Here is a 15,559-nt window from a genome sequence, read left to right as displayed (position 1 = left end):
CTTTGACACTTTAATCCCCGCCTCGTCGTCAGCCCAGCACTAGATTGCTTCAATATGCTTTACAAGGAATTACACCCGACGTCAAGCAAGAAATTTAAGTTTCACACGGAAAACCAGCACGTGCTGCAGCAGAGGCCCCTGGCCGCTCTCCAGGTAGAGGCCGGACGTCGGCTGCCGCCATTACAGGCCAAAGCCGCTCGGGAGCAGCTCCCAGGGGCAGCTGAGCCACAGGCTGCGGCCTGCAGAGACAAATCCCGGTACGGTTGTTAAAAACTGGTTTAATGAGACACTATGGATGCTGAAGCGCCCCGCCCGCAGGTACTCATTTGACGGCGTCAGCGATGACACGTTTCTTTCTGTCACTGCCTGACTTTGGCAACTTGACCGCTGAATCGCTCCGGTACGAAATAACCCCCGCCGCTTAGTTTTTTCCCCTGCACGTTACTAACACCGTCCCCGGTTACCGCCGCCGGCTGGGGACGCCGAAGGGCCCGTTACGGAGAGGCCCCGAGCAGGCCCCGCCGCCTCAGCGCCCACCTCACGCCAACGGCCCTGGGACGCGACCTGACGTCACGCCGCGGGGCGGTGGACCCGCCTTCTCCCACACCGAGGCCCAGGCCCCGCCCCCTGCGAGAGACCACCTCTCTCGGGGGGGGGCCGCCCTCTCGCCTCCCATTGGTGCTTTCCCCGCCTCCCGCGGAGCAGCTCCGCCCCCGTGCCCGCCCCCGCGCTGTCCCTCCCGGCGCTGCCCGGCCCTGCCTTGCCTTGAGCCCTGTCGCCCGCTTAACCCCCGCCTCACGTGTCGGCTTCTCCAATCGGAAGAGGGAGGGATTGACCGACACTCCCGTCCCCCAATGAGACGGTAGCGTTAGCGGGGCGGGCGAGCCGGGCGGGCACCTCCCTCCGCAGGCGGTGGCGGCGCTCCCTGACTGAAGGGGCCGGGGGGCTCCGCGTCCCGTCCCGTCCGTCGTCCCCCCCCCGCCCCGCCGCCCCTCAGCGGCACCGGAGGCGGCCGCTGACTGAACCCGGGCCCCGGGGGCCGTCTTCCCGCCGCTCCCCGATCCCGCGGCGTCCCCTTCGCCGCTCGGAGAGGAGCGGGGCGGCGGCGCCCCCCTCCCCGGGCAGGGCCTGCGGGCCGCGCCCCGCCGCCGCCGCCGCTACCCCTCCCCCCCGGCCGGGCGGCCGGCCTCCCCGGGCCGCACCCCGCCTCCCCTCCCTCCGCAGCGTCGCCCAGCCGAGCCGGGAGACGGGGAATGGGCGGTCCCGGCCCTTAGCCCCCGGCTGCGGCGGCTGCTGCTGCTCCTCCTCCTCCCGGGTCCCAGCGTCTCGGTGGCCTCCGCCCGATGTTGGCGGAGCTGGCTGGGGTCTCGGCGGCGTTGTGAGCTCTCCTGCCGTCCCGCAGCCGCCATGTCCGGCGTGGTGCGCACCCTGAGCCGTTGCCTGCTGCCGGCCGAGGCCACGGGCCGCGCCGGGGAGCAGCCGCGGCGGGAGGGTAAGGAGAGGAGCCGCGATGCGGAGCGGGAGGCGAGGCGGCGGAGCCGGGAGATCGACGCGATGCTGGCCCGGGAGAGGCGGGCGGTGCGCCGGCTGGTCAAGATCCTGTTGCTGGGCGCCGGGGAGAGCGGCAAGTCCACCTTCCTCAAGCAGATGCGGATCATCCACGGCCGCGAGTTCGACCAGAAGGCGCTGCTGGAGTTCCGGGCCACCATCTACGAGAACATCCTCAAGGTGAGGGGGCGGGAGGGAGCCCGGGCCGGGGGCGGAGGGGGGGGGGGGGGCGGCGGCGGCTCCAGCCGCCCTCGCCCGGAGCAGTCGGGGATGGAGGCCGGCGCCGACACATCCCGCAGTTTGGGGAGTTTGGGCCGTGCCCAGAATCGCCGTCGGAAAAGGATGTGAGCTCGGCGGGGGCTGCGGCGGCTGCCCACCCCACTCCCGGTCTCCTTCCCCCCGTCCCGAGTTGCTCCCCCGCACCTCTCGGATGCACCCTCTCTTCGGGGAAGGGGGTTTCTGTGGTGCAGGTGTTTCGGAAGGCGTGTACCTTTTGTGCGACTGCCTGGCGGGCTGCGGGAGGCGAGGCTTTGGGTTTCCAGCGTTACCCATTAGAAGGCCTCGATGGAAAAGGCTCGGAGGAAACTTCCCTGCAAAGGGGATTGAGAATCGCTTTGTGGAAGTGCAGAGGAAAGAGGATATAGGTGTGGCCTGCGTTCTGGAAAAAACATTATGAGAGCATCCTCAAAGTCAGAATTGGAGAAACTTCAAACTTTGAAGAAATGAGGAGGAATTTCCGTGCCTCTGCTAAGTGCCCTGAGTCCACGTACCTCGAGATGAGACGAGAAATGGGTCCTCGTATTGAAGTTGTGGCTGCGAGTGGTTGTTACTTGGTACATCTTTAGAAATGGGGGAGAGTAGGCCCTTAGAGTTGGGTAGCGTGGGATGTTCTCAAGCATAGCGCTGAAATGGAAATGACTTTGTTTTGGTACCTTTGCAAAAAAGTTTTTGTTCAATGTGTGTGCAAGCTTTATAGTGCTGATAGTGTATTTCTCTAGCTGACTGGCAAATATAACAGCTACTGGTAGAGCCTATAGGTAGAGCATTTGGTCTACAGACAATGAAGGAAAATCAGCCTTGACAAATACTGTTCCTTACTGGGAAACAAGCTTTGATGCCCTGTGCAGGTAGAAGTGATCGTATTTCAGAAAATACCTGAAGATGCATAAAAAGCTTCCTTAAAAATATCTCTCTCTTCATCTTCATAATTTTTCTCTAAAAGAACTGCTACTTTCCTGCCTATATTTTTCCATAGGAGACTCTCCGTTCTCATGTGGGCATGGATTTGTGAGGCTCTGTGAGATTCCATAGAAAATTTAAGGAAAGGGAATTGTGCAAGTTACAGATAACAAGGGTTACTTCTGAATTTTCAGGTTTGTTTTAAATAGAAGCTTTATATGCACTTAGTAAGTGCATGCATACAGTGACTCTTGTTTTTAAGAATGTCACTATTCCATGAAGGGCTTTTCCTTCTGTTAGTGAAGAGGAAAATTGTTGACTAATTTTCTTTTCCTTTTTTTCATCCATTTATCAGGATTGCGGGAGCCCATTAACTGCAAGAAAGTTGAAGCTCAGAAGCTTCTCTCTATGTGTAGTTATGTCAGCAAAGAGAGTGTTACGAGTTTCTTATCTATACACCTAGAAATAAGGAGTCTTATTTTAGAGGTCTTAACGTTTATTTTGGTACTGCCAGTGATTTATTTGTTACTGCTACTGATTTAAAGTAGTAGCAGAGGCTTTTAAGGAAGCAATTGGTAAAAACAGAAAAAAATCTGAGTCTCCTTCCTCTTTAAGTTGTCTAAGCAATACTAGTTATGGTAAAAAGTTGTAACATTTTATGTATGCAGAAGGCATAGAGCTTTCAGCAGTAGAACTTGGTGTGCTTTGAAGAGGAAAGTGTCTCCATCTTGTAGTAGGGGAGGCTGAGTTATGCACTTGAAACACTTGTCTGCTGGATGGCTTTGGGCAAATTTGCAGAACTTAGAGTAGAATCCAGGTCTTCAAGGTAGCAGTCAGGTGTTCTGATTTCAAGATGGGTAGTTAACAACACTTCTTGGACGGTTGTCAGCTGAACACTGTCAACTGCTTAAAAAGCCTCCTAATCATCAAACTAAAATTTGGAAGTATTTTTTAAATGAGTTCATATGGTTCAACAGATCATCCTTTTGGCCTTACAGATCGTGATTTGGGAGTGTTAAGTTAGGCTACCCTTCTAGATACATGGACCGCATCTGTCTGACTCTTCCTTCTCTTATTTCTCCAGATAACAGAGATGGCTCTTGCATATAAGAATACAATTTACTCTTCGCCCATAGGTTTTGGGGAATGGCTTGGGAGTGGTTGCTATGGAAAGAGTAGGCAGAAGGAGGGAGAGCAAACAAGGGGAACTAAATGAGTTTTCTGGTGGGAAGGAGGTCTGAGACTGGAGTGTGGGGAGGAGGCAGTAGATGTTCTGTTTGTGTTTTGCTCATCTGAAAGAAACCTGATAACACCTTGATATTCTGCCATAATCATCAGGAAGAAATCAAAAACCAAGACAGGAGGATTCCAGAGCTTTCAAAACAGAGTGATGTTGTCAGTGCGTTTATTTTAGGGTAATTGTGTAATACTTTCTTGTATTAAACTTTGTTCTGTGGCTAACCATAAAATGTTTCAAGTAAACTTATTTTGCTTCTTTGACAATGTAAATTGTCAAGTGAACCTGATTGCTATTCTTGGTATAATAAAGTGTTTAGACTACAGGTTCTTTTCACTTTTTCAGGAAGTTCAGACTAGAATGATCACCCATTAAGATTAAATGGAGTGGAGATCACCATGTATCTAACTTACAAGAAAAGATAGAAGATTAGTTTTCATAATATGATACGTGGACAATGTGAAGTGAAAACGGTCCTATCAAATAGCATATAAATCTGTTTGACGTTGTGAAGTACAGCTGCAGCAACCTTAGCCCCTTTTTCCGTGCAGTTCTTAGCATGGTCAAACAATGGTTCTGTTAAGCTTCTACAACACTGAGATCTGAGTTAGAAATGCAGTGTAAATCTTTGGGATTAAATGGTCAATTTTTGTTTTCCAGCCATGACTAAACTTCTCTCTGAGGGAGGAGGATTTCTAATCAGTAGTGCTTGATATTTCTAAAGTGCTTATTACAGTAGTATTTAGGCAGTCTATACAGCTTACAGAGAATGAAGGAATTGATTCAGAGAACAGAATCTGAAACCTCTTCGAAAATAACAGTGCTAAGTATGAATTGACGTTAGTGTCAGCTTCCACTTTATTTTGAGTTTTCAGCTTCTTGCTTTTCTGATATCTTCTTAATGCTGGGTTCTTTCCTTACCCTGTTCTGTCTGTTTCTCATCCCCCACTTCAGGGAAACCCTAGTTAGAAACAAAATGCTGAAATTAAATAAATCTGTGATAGAGAATTTACTTTTCCATTTAGTACAGGTGATGGTTCAGGGGCTTGCTAGCTTTTTCTGGCATTTGTGGGATGGTCTTCAAATACATTAGTTTTGCTTTGGTTTAAGGTAAATAGTCATCGGTTAACTAGGGTTTTGCTTGTTAATCGAGGCTAAGTTTCAAAGTAACTTTTTGGAACTTTTTGATGATTGAAGTGAAAAGCAGTAGTGTTAATGTTCTGGTATGAGTACACAGGCTTCATGACTTTAGCACACCCACCTGGAAGAGGAAAGTGGATATGACAGGGCTAGCTGCTGCAGCATGAATTTTAAGGCGACTCTTGGATATACAGAGAAACTTGGAAAACTTTTGTGTACCTTAAATTTCAAATCTAAGAAATGGCTGGTGGTGTTACATGAGCGTTTTGATGCCTTCCAACTGTAGCTGAAGGAATCTTTTGATACCTTCCAAAACAGATGGGTTGGCCTTGCTACTCTGCTTGCTTCCTTTGATAACAGTTGAAGAGCTTAGATACTTGATGAATCATAGCTCTGATGTTCCTTGTCTAAATGTTTTTTTTGTTTCAAGTATAAGAATATCATGCTGCTTGAAAAAACCCGGTTTAGCTGCATAAGAAAATAATTAAAGTAATCTACAAGCACTGGAGTGGTACTTGCACCAGCTTGTTTGGGAGATTTCAATCTGAAGAGAGAAAAAAATTCAGCTTTTAAAAGCCTGAAGTATAATCTGTTGAATTTTTGGGTAATATTAGTTTCCCTGTTGAAAATGAGAAGGCCAGCTCAAGGTTTCAATACATTTGTGAGTGTTTTCTTGTTGTCTGTGGCCTGAATTGTGATGATTGACTACGGAATTGAAAAGCCTGGAACTGCGGAGGAAAGGACTACTCAGGAGATGATGTGTAATTTTGTTTGTGGGCTCTGAGTGGGGGGAAAAAACAACCAAATATTTTGAACACAAAAACTCCCTGAGGATACAGCTTTGGGACTTTTGAGTGCAGTTGCAATACACGTGGGCATACCTGAGAGCATTTCTCCTTGACAGCTTGAATAGGAGTGAGAGTAAAGTGGGCAAAATGAGCCTGTGCTGAAGTCCATTTTTAAGAACTTCAGACTTCTGCAACCAATACTAAAACTAGACTGCTGCTGCTTCATTGTTGCAGGTACCTTGTATACCTTGAATGGGCTTAGGTTGTGTTTATGGTCTCTGACTATAAGGTAGTCGTACCTTGTGTCATTGAAGAACAAAAGAAAACTCGCAACTTGCAGGTTTCAGTCAGGTACAGGTACAAACTCTGGGAAGTGGGAAAAGAATATTCCTCGATTTAGTTGGGAGCTACACTTTAAGTGACCACATTACCTAGTTATTTATAATGCAAGCATATTTCTTCTAATAGCCTAGAGAGGAAGGGGGAATACATCTTTCCATTATGTGAACTCTAGTTACTCTTTAAATTAACTTGACTCCACATTTCCGTGGGTTTATGTGCAAATGAATTTAACCCATTAGGAGGTTATGACAGTGACACTCAATCTGTTACTTCAGAGTTGGGATCTAGCTGTACTTGAGTAGTTGGTCACAGGACAGTGTCAATCTTGTTTCCGCTGGGACAGCTTCTTTTGAAAGGTATGACCAGGAGAATACTCTGTAGGAACTGTGGCTAATTAGAAACTTTTCCATTAAATTTAATATACAAGTGCTAAAGTTCTGAGACAGAATTGGTATTTAAATCTGATTATCTTTGCTTTGTGCTTTTACCATGTAGTGGTTATTTTAGTATGAAAAATAATATTCACAAAATTATATAGAAAAGAAAAAAACCCCTTATGAGTCTTGTTGGTCTTCCTGCTCCAGGTTCATTTAATCAATGAAACTTTTACTAACTTCTAGTTGATGTATTTTCAGTGTCTTAAATATAAATTTGTCAGCTCTGGTGGTCTCCTTGCGTTTGGGGTGTCTCTTGGTTGGGCTGGGAGACAGCAATCCGTCTTCATTATGGTGGATAGTGGAAGAGGAGTAATGGTCAACAGTAAGTGATAAATATTCATTGTTGTTCCAAAATAAAGCTTACAATGCTCTTGTGATGTAGTCATTAGTATTGCAGAATAAGAGTTAGTCCCTGGAGACTGTAGACACATACTTTGATGTTTTCCAGACAAAAGTTTAGTCACTTGAGTGACTAAATTTGGGAGCTTACATTATATTCAGTTGGTTGAGTATACATACATTTTTATAATTAACTTGGAAACAGTACTGGCAAAGAAATTGGCAAATTACACTACTAATAATGTTTACAAGAAAACTTTGGAGCAAACTAGTACACATTGTTTGAAAAAGTAATTTCAAGACAAATTACAACAGGAGAAAAAGCTAGGAGGAATCAGAGGCTGTAGAATTTCCACATGAGCTTCCTTCACTTGGATGGGTGTTTTTCACCCTCATGGGGGTGAGGAGCTGGTCTTAACCTAGTGTTGAAGACCCCTCTCTCTCTACCCTTCCCTTCTGTCAAAGCATATTTGCTGGGTACTGTGGCAGTATATTTGTAAGGGCAGCATGACAGGATCTTGCCAAACCTGATGAGGATACTTTGGGAACTGCAGATGCTGCTTCTGCTCCATTGAAAGTGTGAACTATGTATGAACTAGATATTAGTGTGATGGTCCCAGGAAAAGGAGAAACCTGGTAATGTAATTCTGAAAGCATTAAATTTCTTAAGGTTCTGCACCAGTCATCACCTCTGAGATCATCTCTCTACTTCGTGCCTAGTTGCAAGTAAAGCTTGCAGTGAGAGTATTTTTCTTCTGCTGCATTTATCGTCATTTTGCTGGATTCAGTCAAAGACAAGGACTCTTTTCAGAGTTTCCAGACAAGCAGACATCACTGCTGCTCCCAATTCAGAGATTCAGTGGCTAATCCAAATGTTTCTTAATGTTTGTGTTCCTGTGGACTAAGTAAATGACACTTCCCCTTTGTTCCCATTTTTTATTTGTATGTTGGGCTGGAAGGTAGGTCATCTTTATTGCTTACCCTGCTCTCACCTGGGTGGTACGGGAATATGTGAATGGTGAAAATACATGCATAACTGGTGAGCCTTTTCGTTGTCTAACTGGGTTAACTGGTGCTGCTTCCACTCCTACCCTCGTGTCTGTCTCGCCTTACAGCAAACTAATATAAGCAGTGGAAACCACTTTTTATATAAATGACTAGGTTTTTGGTGATGTTTGCTCACTGGATTGGCTTGTGGGCTCAGACAAATGGCAAACCTATCAGACAGGATGGGGTGGAACTACACTACCAGAAAAGATGCCCCTTTTGGTGGTACCTAGTTGTTTGACTGCTCTGTAATATGAAACCTTATCCTTAATGACATTGGCATCTTGGCTGCTGCTTGGCTATAAAGTTCCAAGGACATAGATCAAATAAAAACGCTGTTAATGCTTTTACGATAGTGTTCTGTAAAAATCTGATTATCTTGCCCTTACTTTGTTAGCTGTAGATCACCTGCTTCCCAGTGATCCAGATGGCAATTTAAAAAAAAGTGCATGCGACTATATTTGTAAGCACTGACAACTTTATTTTTAAAAACTGTATTTGAAAATGTGTTTTTTAGAAGGCTAAGAGGTGTTTTCTAAAAATAAGCATAGGTTACATTTTATCATCTTTCTTTACTTGCCAGTAAGTGTTGCTGCTGAAAAGTCCAGTCCCATCTATGGCTGTGTGATTCAGCTTTCTCCCTCTTGTATTGGCACCAGTGATCATGGAGTTGTTGCATTTTTTTGGTACAGTTAAACTTGCCAGTCTAGCTGGACCAGTGTTCATATAGCTGCATCACTTTGTACTGTTCCACTGGCATAAAGGGTGTATTAGAAATAGCTTGCAGAGGTGGGAGCACTGCTTTTGGCATTAGTTCAGATTTATATTGGTGTCTGTGAGTTGCGAACCCCAGACTTTGCCAGTTCCTTGTCAACAGCAATGGAGGAAAAGCACACAGTAGGAATCATGTTTGAATTTCCCTGTAGCCTGCAATGTTCATGTTTGTTTACAGCCATAGGAGAGGACAGTATGGCCTGTTAGCTGTGACTTGGAGTCCCCTGATCAAGTATTTAGCAGTGATCAGCACTTCTCTCACAACAACAGTTTCCATAAGCGATATATAGATGCTGGTGGTCTAGGGCTTTTGTATGAGGTCGAGCAGTGTATTAATGGTAAAACCTTTAAAAGTAGTTGCTGCAGTATTTCATGCGTAACAGTTACTCTGTTGTCTGTGATCTCATACCCAATAGTAGTTCCTTAATTATTTTGAGAAAATGCACGGTAGGAGACTTTTCTATTTGTATACAAACTCTAAGTAGTTTTGCAAGTTCTCTCTAGATACTTGACTACAATAATCAAATCTTTTGATCACTTGACTGTTGGTTTGCGTGTGGAAGAGCCTGCCCTTACTTTTGAGTGAGTGCTCCCCAAACCTATTGTTTCCATTGTGCTTTTGGTGCTTAACTGTAGTGTGTTCACTTGGCTTCTGAGTTGGTCCATCTGGCAAAAAGTGTGAGATTTTAAGGCTAATGAATCCTTCAAGTACTGGAGTATGTGAATAATTTAAAATGTGAATGTTGTGTTTTATGTAGTAGTGTAACTACTGATGTAAGATATTCTTAAATCAAGCTGCTCTTTAAATATTGCAACACTTCTTTTCATGTATCGGCAAGCATCACTGGCTTCAAGTGACATGAGCTGGTGATAACCTTTCTAATAATTCCCACAAAATCATTTAATTATTTATTATTTAAAAAGGCAAGACTACCTGTTGGTTTTTTTTTCAAAGCTAGAATGCTTTCAAAAGTAATGGAGACAAAATATATTTGAGCCAGTCCTAGTAACGAGCTTTTGTGGAAATGCTTATAAAACCTTCATACTGCTGGTGAGTAGCAAACATTCTGCTTCGTGCCTAACAGCTGCGCTCTGTCAGGCCAAGGATCTAGTGCTTTGTCTCTGACATGAAAAAAAACAACACAAAAATGGGTACAAGAACAAGGCAATGTGATACTTTGGTATATTCTTCCAGTTATTGGCGACCTTTGGTTTTGGGAACTTCTTGAGCCAGGAGTTGCATCTGGAATGTAACTGAATAGTCCTTTTTTGGACCTTTCTTCCATCAGTTTGTCTTGATTGCTTTTTGAGTCCATTTTATACTTTTGTCCAACACCCTATGTAAATGAGTTTGTCTCACTGGGAGAAAGTGAAGGAAAGGAAGGAAAAACCCTTCTATACTACTGGTACTTGTGTAGCACGGGGTGGGGAAAGAATAGTTGTCGTCTTCTCCCTTTCTCCAAGTGGTTTCTAATTCTGTAGATTTCTGATATATCATACTTAGTCATCTCTTTTCGAAGCTCTGGGTTTCTAGATCTATTTAGTGTTTTCTTCTGTGTAAGATATGATACTTCATGTCATATGTCACACTCTTGTTACACCTTTTCTTGTTCTACCCTATCTCCTGCATGCACAGGTTTTGTGCATGCCAGGGATTTATACAGTGACTTGAATATGTTAAAATTATTAGGAAAGGAATGGAACAGAGAAATTCCTATTTTTCCTCCCTAACTGGTGCTTCTAGCATGCTGCTGTTTTGCCATTTCCTAATACCTGACACTATGCTTATCTGTGAATTTTAATTCTTTCCATCTGTGCTTATTCTGGGTCCCGCTTCGATTGCAGCACAAAAGCTTTAGATCAGTTAAACTGTTCAGAAGTTTATTTCATATCAAAAGTTGTTGCCACATTTTTTTTCCATATTCCAAATTTGAAAACAGAATGGTAATTGACAGTATTCAATCTTCTGAATGAAAGAGTGAACTGACATTTTCTATAGTAGTAGAAAATCAGAAAGACTGTCATAGCAGTGTAGGGAAGGTTTACTGTGAAATGAGCACTGCAATGAAAATAGTCTGGTGTTACCTTTCTTAGAGCTTGGGAGGGAGTGTTGTATGTGTAATAAGACTTGTTTGGTGTTTCTTGTTTGTACCAATGGTGTCTGAGTCCAAATTCAGTTTTGATAAATATACTTTATTATTAAACATGTTAAACTATTCTGTTCATTCTATAATAAATGGAAATTCTAGGAATTTTAATTGAATTTAATCTTCTAAATGAAATCTTTACCTCTGGGCATCAATAGTACATATAAACTTTTAAGCCGTTTTAACTACAGATAAAAGTGATGCTCTGGCCATCTCCCATGATGGTCTTTTTGGAGAAAAGAGGTATGGAAAGTGTTTTGGATGTGTTTGCAGAAAGAGGAACCCTTTCCTACGGTTCCTACTTCTGCAGATTAATGGGGCAAGGATTATCAAACGCTCATTGTGGCTGCAAAAGATAGTGTTACCAGTAACTCTCAAATGCGAGAATAGCAATACATGGGATCTAAATTTGGCGATTTCTCTGTTTCTCCTCATCTTTCTGACATCTGCTTGTAACATTTATAGAACTGTTCTGTGGAGATGGAGAAGTTTTCAGTTTAGGTTCACTTTACTGGGGATCTTGCTGAGTCACAAATACTTTTAACCACTAAGAGCTAGCTGGGGGGAAGAAACATTGGATATTTTGCTCCTTATGTAAAGCTCTTACTCCTGATGTGTTTTAGGTGTATATCTCAAAGCTGGTGTGTTCTAAAAATTCTGATTTTGAGAGGTGCTGTTCCTGTGGGTGTGCGTAGGACAGCATTCCTGCAAACCCATTTCCTATTTTTTATGTTCTTCGTTCAGTGTTTAAAATTGACCTTCTATGTGTGTCTCTGTATGTCTGGTTTTGTCAGTGCTTATGCTGATGTCTCTACATCTGAATCTGCCACTTTGTCCCAGATCGGGCTGTTTGTATATGATCGGGCAACCATTTCTCTCTCAAACAGTCAGAGGAAGGTGCTGACGCTGCGTGCTCCCCATGGGTGACCTTACAGTAGTTAATGCACTCGCACAGCGTCTGTAAGGTCTAAGTTTAGTCCTCTCCCTTGCCCCCGGGGAGATTCAAACCTGCATTTCCAAGGAGCAGCAGCCAGCAGATAAGTGACTATTCTGGGACTGGAGCAGCCTCTATGTCCTTGATTGAAACCCTCTTCTGTGGTTTTCTCCAAACAAATGGTGAAACTTTTCTTAACAACAGTCTCTCGAGATCCTCGGTATCTCCAGTGGGAGCAGGAAAAGGCAAAGCGACAGTGTAGGGAAATGGACCGAGCCTGAGGTCCCAGCGGTGCTTTATCCGAACAGGGATCATGCGATTTTGCCGTTGTTCCTTTGAGACTCTCTGAAGGGACTACAGTAGCTGTGAGATGGGTAAGGGTTAAATCAGTCTGAAAGCTGTAAGATAGAAAAGCCGGAGCTGAGGGCCCGGGAAGATGGTTGCGGAGAGCTGGAGCCGAAGCAGGTGAAAGGTCAGAGCTGGCCTGTGTGGGCTGTGGGGAGACTGCGATCGTGGCCGACACACAGTGCTGATTAACTGTTTCTGTTCATAAACACTTCTCACTGAACAGTAACAAACATGGCATTAAATACCTAGAAAAAGCGGTGTCCCGCCAGTCTCGGTTACCACGCTTTGGAAAAAATTAACCTTGAAGTTCTCTTCTGGGGGTAGGGGAGAGCTGATGCTCTCTTTGAATTGCACCCGGGAGGGCGTTTTCTGCAAGTGATGGGTTTGCAAAAGTGTCTAAGGTCGTGAGATGTTGTGCAGGCAAATGCAGTTCAGAGACAGAACCTAGTAAGTGGGGTTTTTTAATGCTTACATTTGTTAACATTGTTCAAATAATGCAGATCTAAAGACTTTTATTAATAAAGGGATAAACTCTGTAACTAGGAATTAGAGTCAGCTTTTGGTCTGTATGACAGTTACTAAATAGTTATGTCTGGAATTTCAAGCAGCAGTTTGAAAACATATTCAATTTTAGTCTTTTCACGTGTTGTGGAGATATATTGTCTACTTTTTATAAAGAAAGTAACAATCACTAGAGAATTGTAAATATTTACATTTTTGGGAAACTGCACTACAGGAACACTGTTGCATAGTGACAACTGCAATGCTTCACTTTCAGTTCCCATTCTGTGACACTCGCACTAAGTTGCTTGCCACTTCCCTCTCCAATCTTAATTTCCATTGGGAAAATTACTGTTCTTGTTCTGTGGTGCTGTTAAAGGACTGGAGAGGTGAAAGGTTCAAGTGTTAAGAAAACATACGTGCAGTCCTGATAGCTTAAAGTCTGCAAAAAAAAAAAAAATCAGTCCAATAATGTGGAGGTTCATGTGAATAGTTGTGGAAATAGAACTTCAGTTTTGTTTTTTTAATTTCATTTATTTTCATAAACTGTAAAACTGAAAGATCAGCACAATGAGAAAAGTAGTTTAATATAACCCACAGATTTTACTTATGAATTAGATGGTACTTGAGATGCTAAGCCACCATTAACAGATCTATCCATTACTAAAATGGTGCTTACTATTGAGAAATAACTACTGGCCATCTGAAGCTATTTAGTATAGGTGTAGTTAGTTAGATTCAAGACTGAAGTTTCAAAGTTACTTAAGCTCATGTGTTTGGCTTGTTGCCATGAATATCAAATTAAGTTTCCATAAAAACTGCAAAATGTCAAATTAAGCAGTCTCAATAATCCTTAGTTAAATTTGAGAACTAGATCACTTTCCTTCCAGGTTTTTTTTCCAGAATTAGGGTACCAAAACCTACCTGTCATGACTTCTTAGCAAATGTGTGGCAAGTTCAAAAAGTAAGCTGATGCTGATGGAAAATTGCTTCACTGAGCCTAGTAGCTTGAAATCTATGCAATGTCTTCAGTCCTCTTGCTGCTGGGCTTTCCTACTGGAGGTAACCATTTGTATGAAAGTGTCTCAATGGAGGATGCTCATTTACAACAAATTTTCAAGAAATCTGTAAAGTTGGATAGCTGTGTTGTATAGCATCCAAGTGGATTGTGTCAAAATCATGCTTTACAGCAATATGCTTTTTTGGATCTTGCTAGTTTGGTATCACTGGTTTGTTTTTTTTTTTTTTACCTAAATGTTTAACTAGTTGGTGGATGCATACAGCACTGGAAGTTACTAAGTTTCCTCAATTTTGGATGCCCAATAGTCTATGCTTCACCAGAATATAGAGTATGTTCTTTCAACAATATTTTTTAATGCTCTTCTGCTCTCCTAATGCTTGAGAAAGCTAGTATGTCCTTTCTGGTATCTAAAAGCCAAATGAGCAAAGAGAAAGATGGAAGAATACAGTTTCAGGCATGGTTTTACTTTTAAAACGACAGCTATGAGGATCATACATTAGTTCCCAGACACTTTTCTTACACATTTGATGTTTACTTCTATTGTCTGTTGGTATATTGCTTGTTGCAAGTAGCTGTTGCTGCTAGTATTTTTTTCCACCTGCAAAAATACATTGTGGCTAAGTTGCTTACACAAGCAAGCTCCTTCTATCTTATTTCTGTTGGAGATGTTGCAATAAATGATGTTTATGACTCTCCCAAGTTCAGTCTCACCAGAATAGTGTCAAAAAACCCCAAAGCTTCAAGTACCTCTGAGTTCTTGTTCTTTTACACTTAAATCTTTTTATCACTGACTTTCTTATCTGAATCATTCTTTAGGGCTGCAGGGTTCTGGTTGATGCACGGGACAAACTGGGGATCCCTTGGCAGTACACCGAGAATGAGAAGCACGGAATGTTTTTGATGGCTTTTGAAAACAAAGCTGGAATGCCCATAGAGCCTGCCACCTTCCAGCTGTATGTACCTGCACTGGGCGCGCTGTGGAGGGATTCAGGAATCAAGGAAGCCTTCAGCCGTCGGAGCGAGTACCAGCTGGTGAGTACGTCCATCTTCATGGTGGGAGGAAGAAAGTTCCCTGCTGTATAAATCTCTCTTCAGTTGAAAGATTGCTCGCTACGTGCATTATCTAGCCATTGTATGAGCCATTTGTAGTAATGCTGTAAATCTGAGCACTTCAGCAGAAACAAGTGGTAATTGGAGCCAAACTTGAAAAACTACATGGCAGTAAGAGGGAGTGGAAAAGTGCACATGACTGGATAAACTGGAAGAGCAAGAGGAACCAAAAAAGGCAGGAATTGGTTGAACTAAAAATATTTTAGCAGCTCAGTAGGTCTGTTCATAGTAGGTCACTGATGAAGGCACACTTAATTTGTAACTTTCCAGTCCTGCCAGCTTGCACTATATTGATACTGGCAAACTATTCCTGCATGCAGATCTTTTGAAGTGAATGGAACACCCATTCCGGCTGCTGCTATTTGACTGTTTCTTTTCATCCTGACGTCTCCAAGTGAAACTTGGATAAGCAACTGAAAGATGACAACGAGCATAAAAATGTGCTATCTTCCTTGCTTTCTTGTTATTAGGTTTTCATGCTCTTGTGCCAAAATAGCTGCACTTCTGGTATGGAATATGTTTCTGACAGCTGTTCATAATCCACTCCTTTTTCTTCCCATGTACAAGATGGAGATGCTTTTTTTTTCCTCCTTCCTTTCTTCCTTGTTCAATGAAACAAAGTAGTGATCCATGCAACCTAGTACCACGTTTATTAGTTCTCAGAAAA

General features: G+C 43.4%; 1 protein-coding gene across 1 annotated transcript in view; it reads left to right on the top strand.

Moving 5' to 3' along the window:
• Positions 1–1,120: 1,120 nt before the first annotated feature.
• GNA12 (G protein subunit alpha 12) overlaps positions 1,121–15,559 on the top strand; it is a 44,692-nt gene continuing 30,253 nt past the window's right edge. Inside the window, exons 1-2 of the mRNA XM_069810296.1 lie at positions 1,121–1,728; positions 14,599–14,814. Of these exons, the coding sequence (XP_069666397.1) occupies positions 1,408–1,728; positions 14,599–14,814 (537 nt within the window). The 5' untranslated portion in view covers positions 1,121–1,407. The remainder of the gene's footprint in view (positions 1,729–14,598; positions 14,815–15,559) is intronic.

The sequence above is a fragment of the Haliaeetus albicilla genome, chromosome 22, assembly GCF_947461875.1.
Source record: "Haliaeetus albicilla chromosome 22, bHalAlb1.1, whole genome shotgun sequence".
Classification (NCBI taxonomy): domain Eukaryota; kingdom Metazoa; phylum Chordata; class Aves; order Accipitriformes; family Accipitridae; genus Haliaeetus; species Haliaeetus albicilla.
This window is presented reverse-complemented; position numbering and strand designations above follow the sequence as displayed.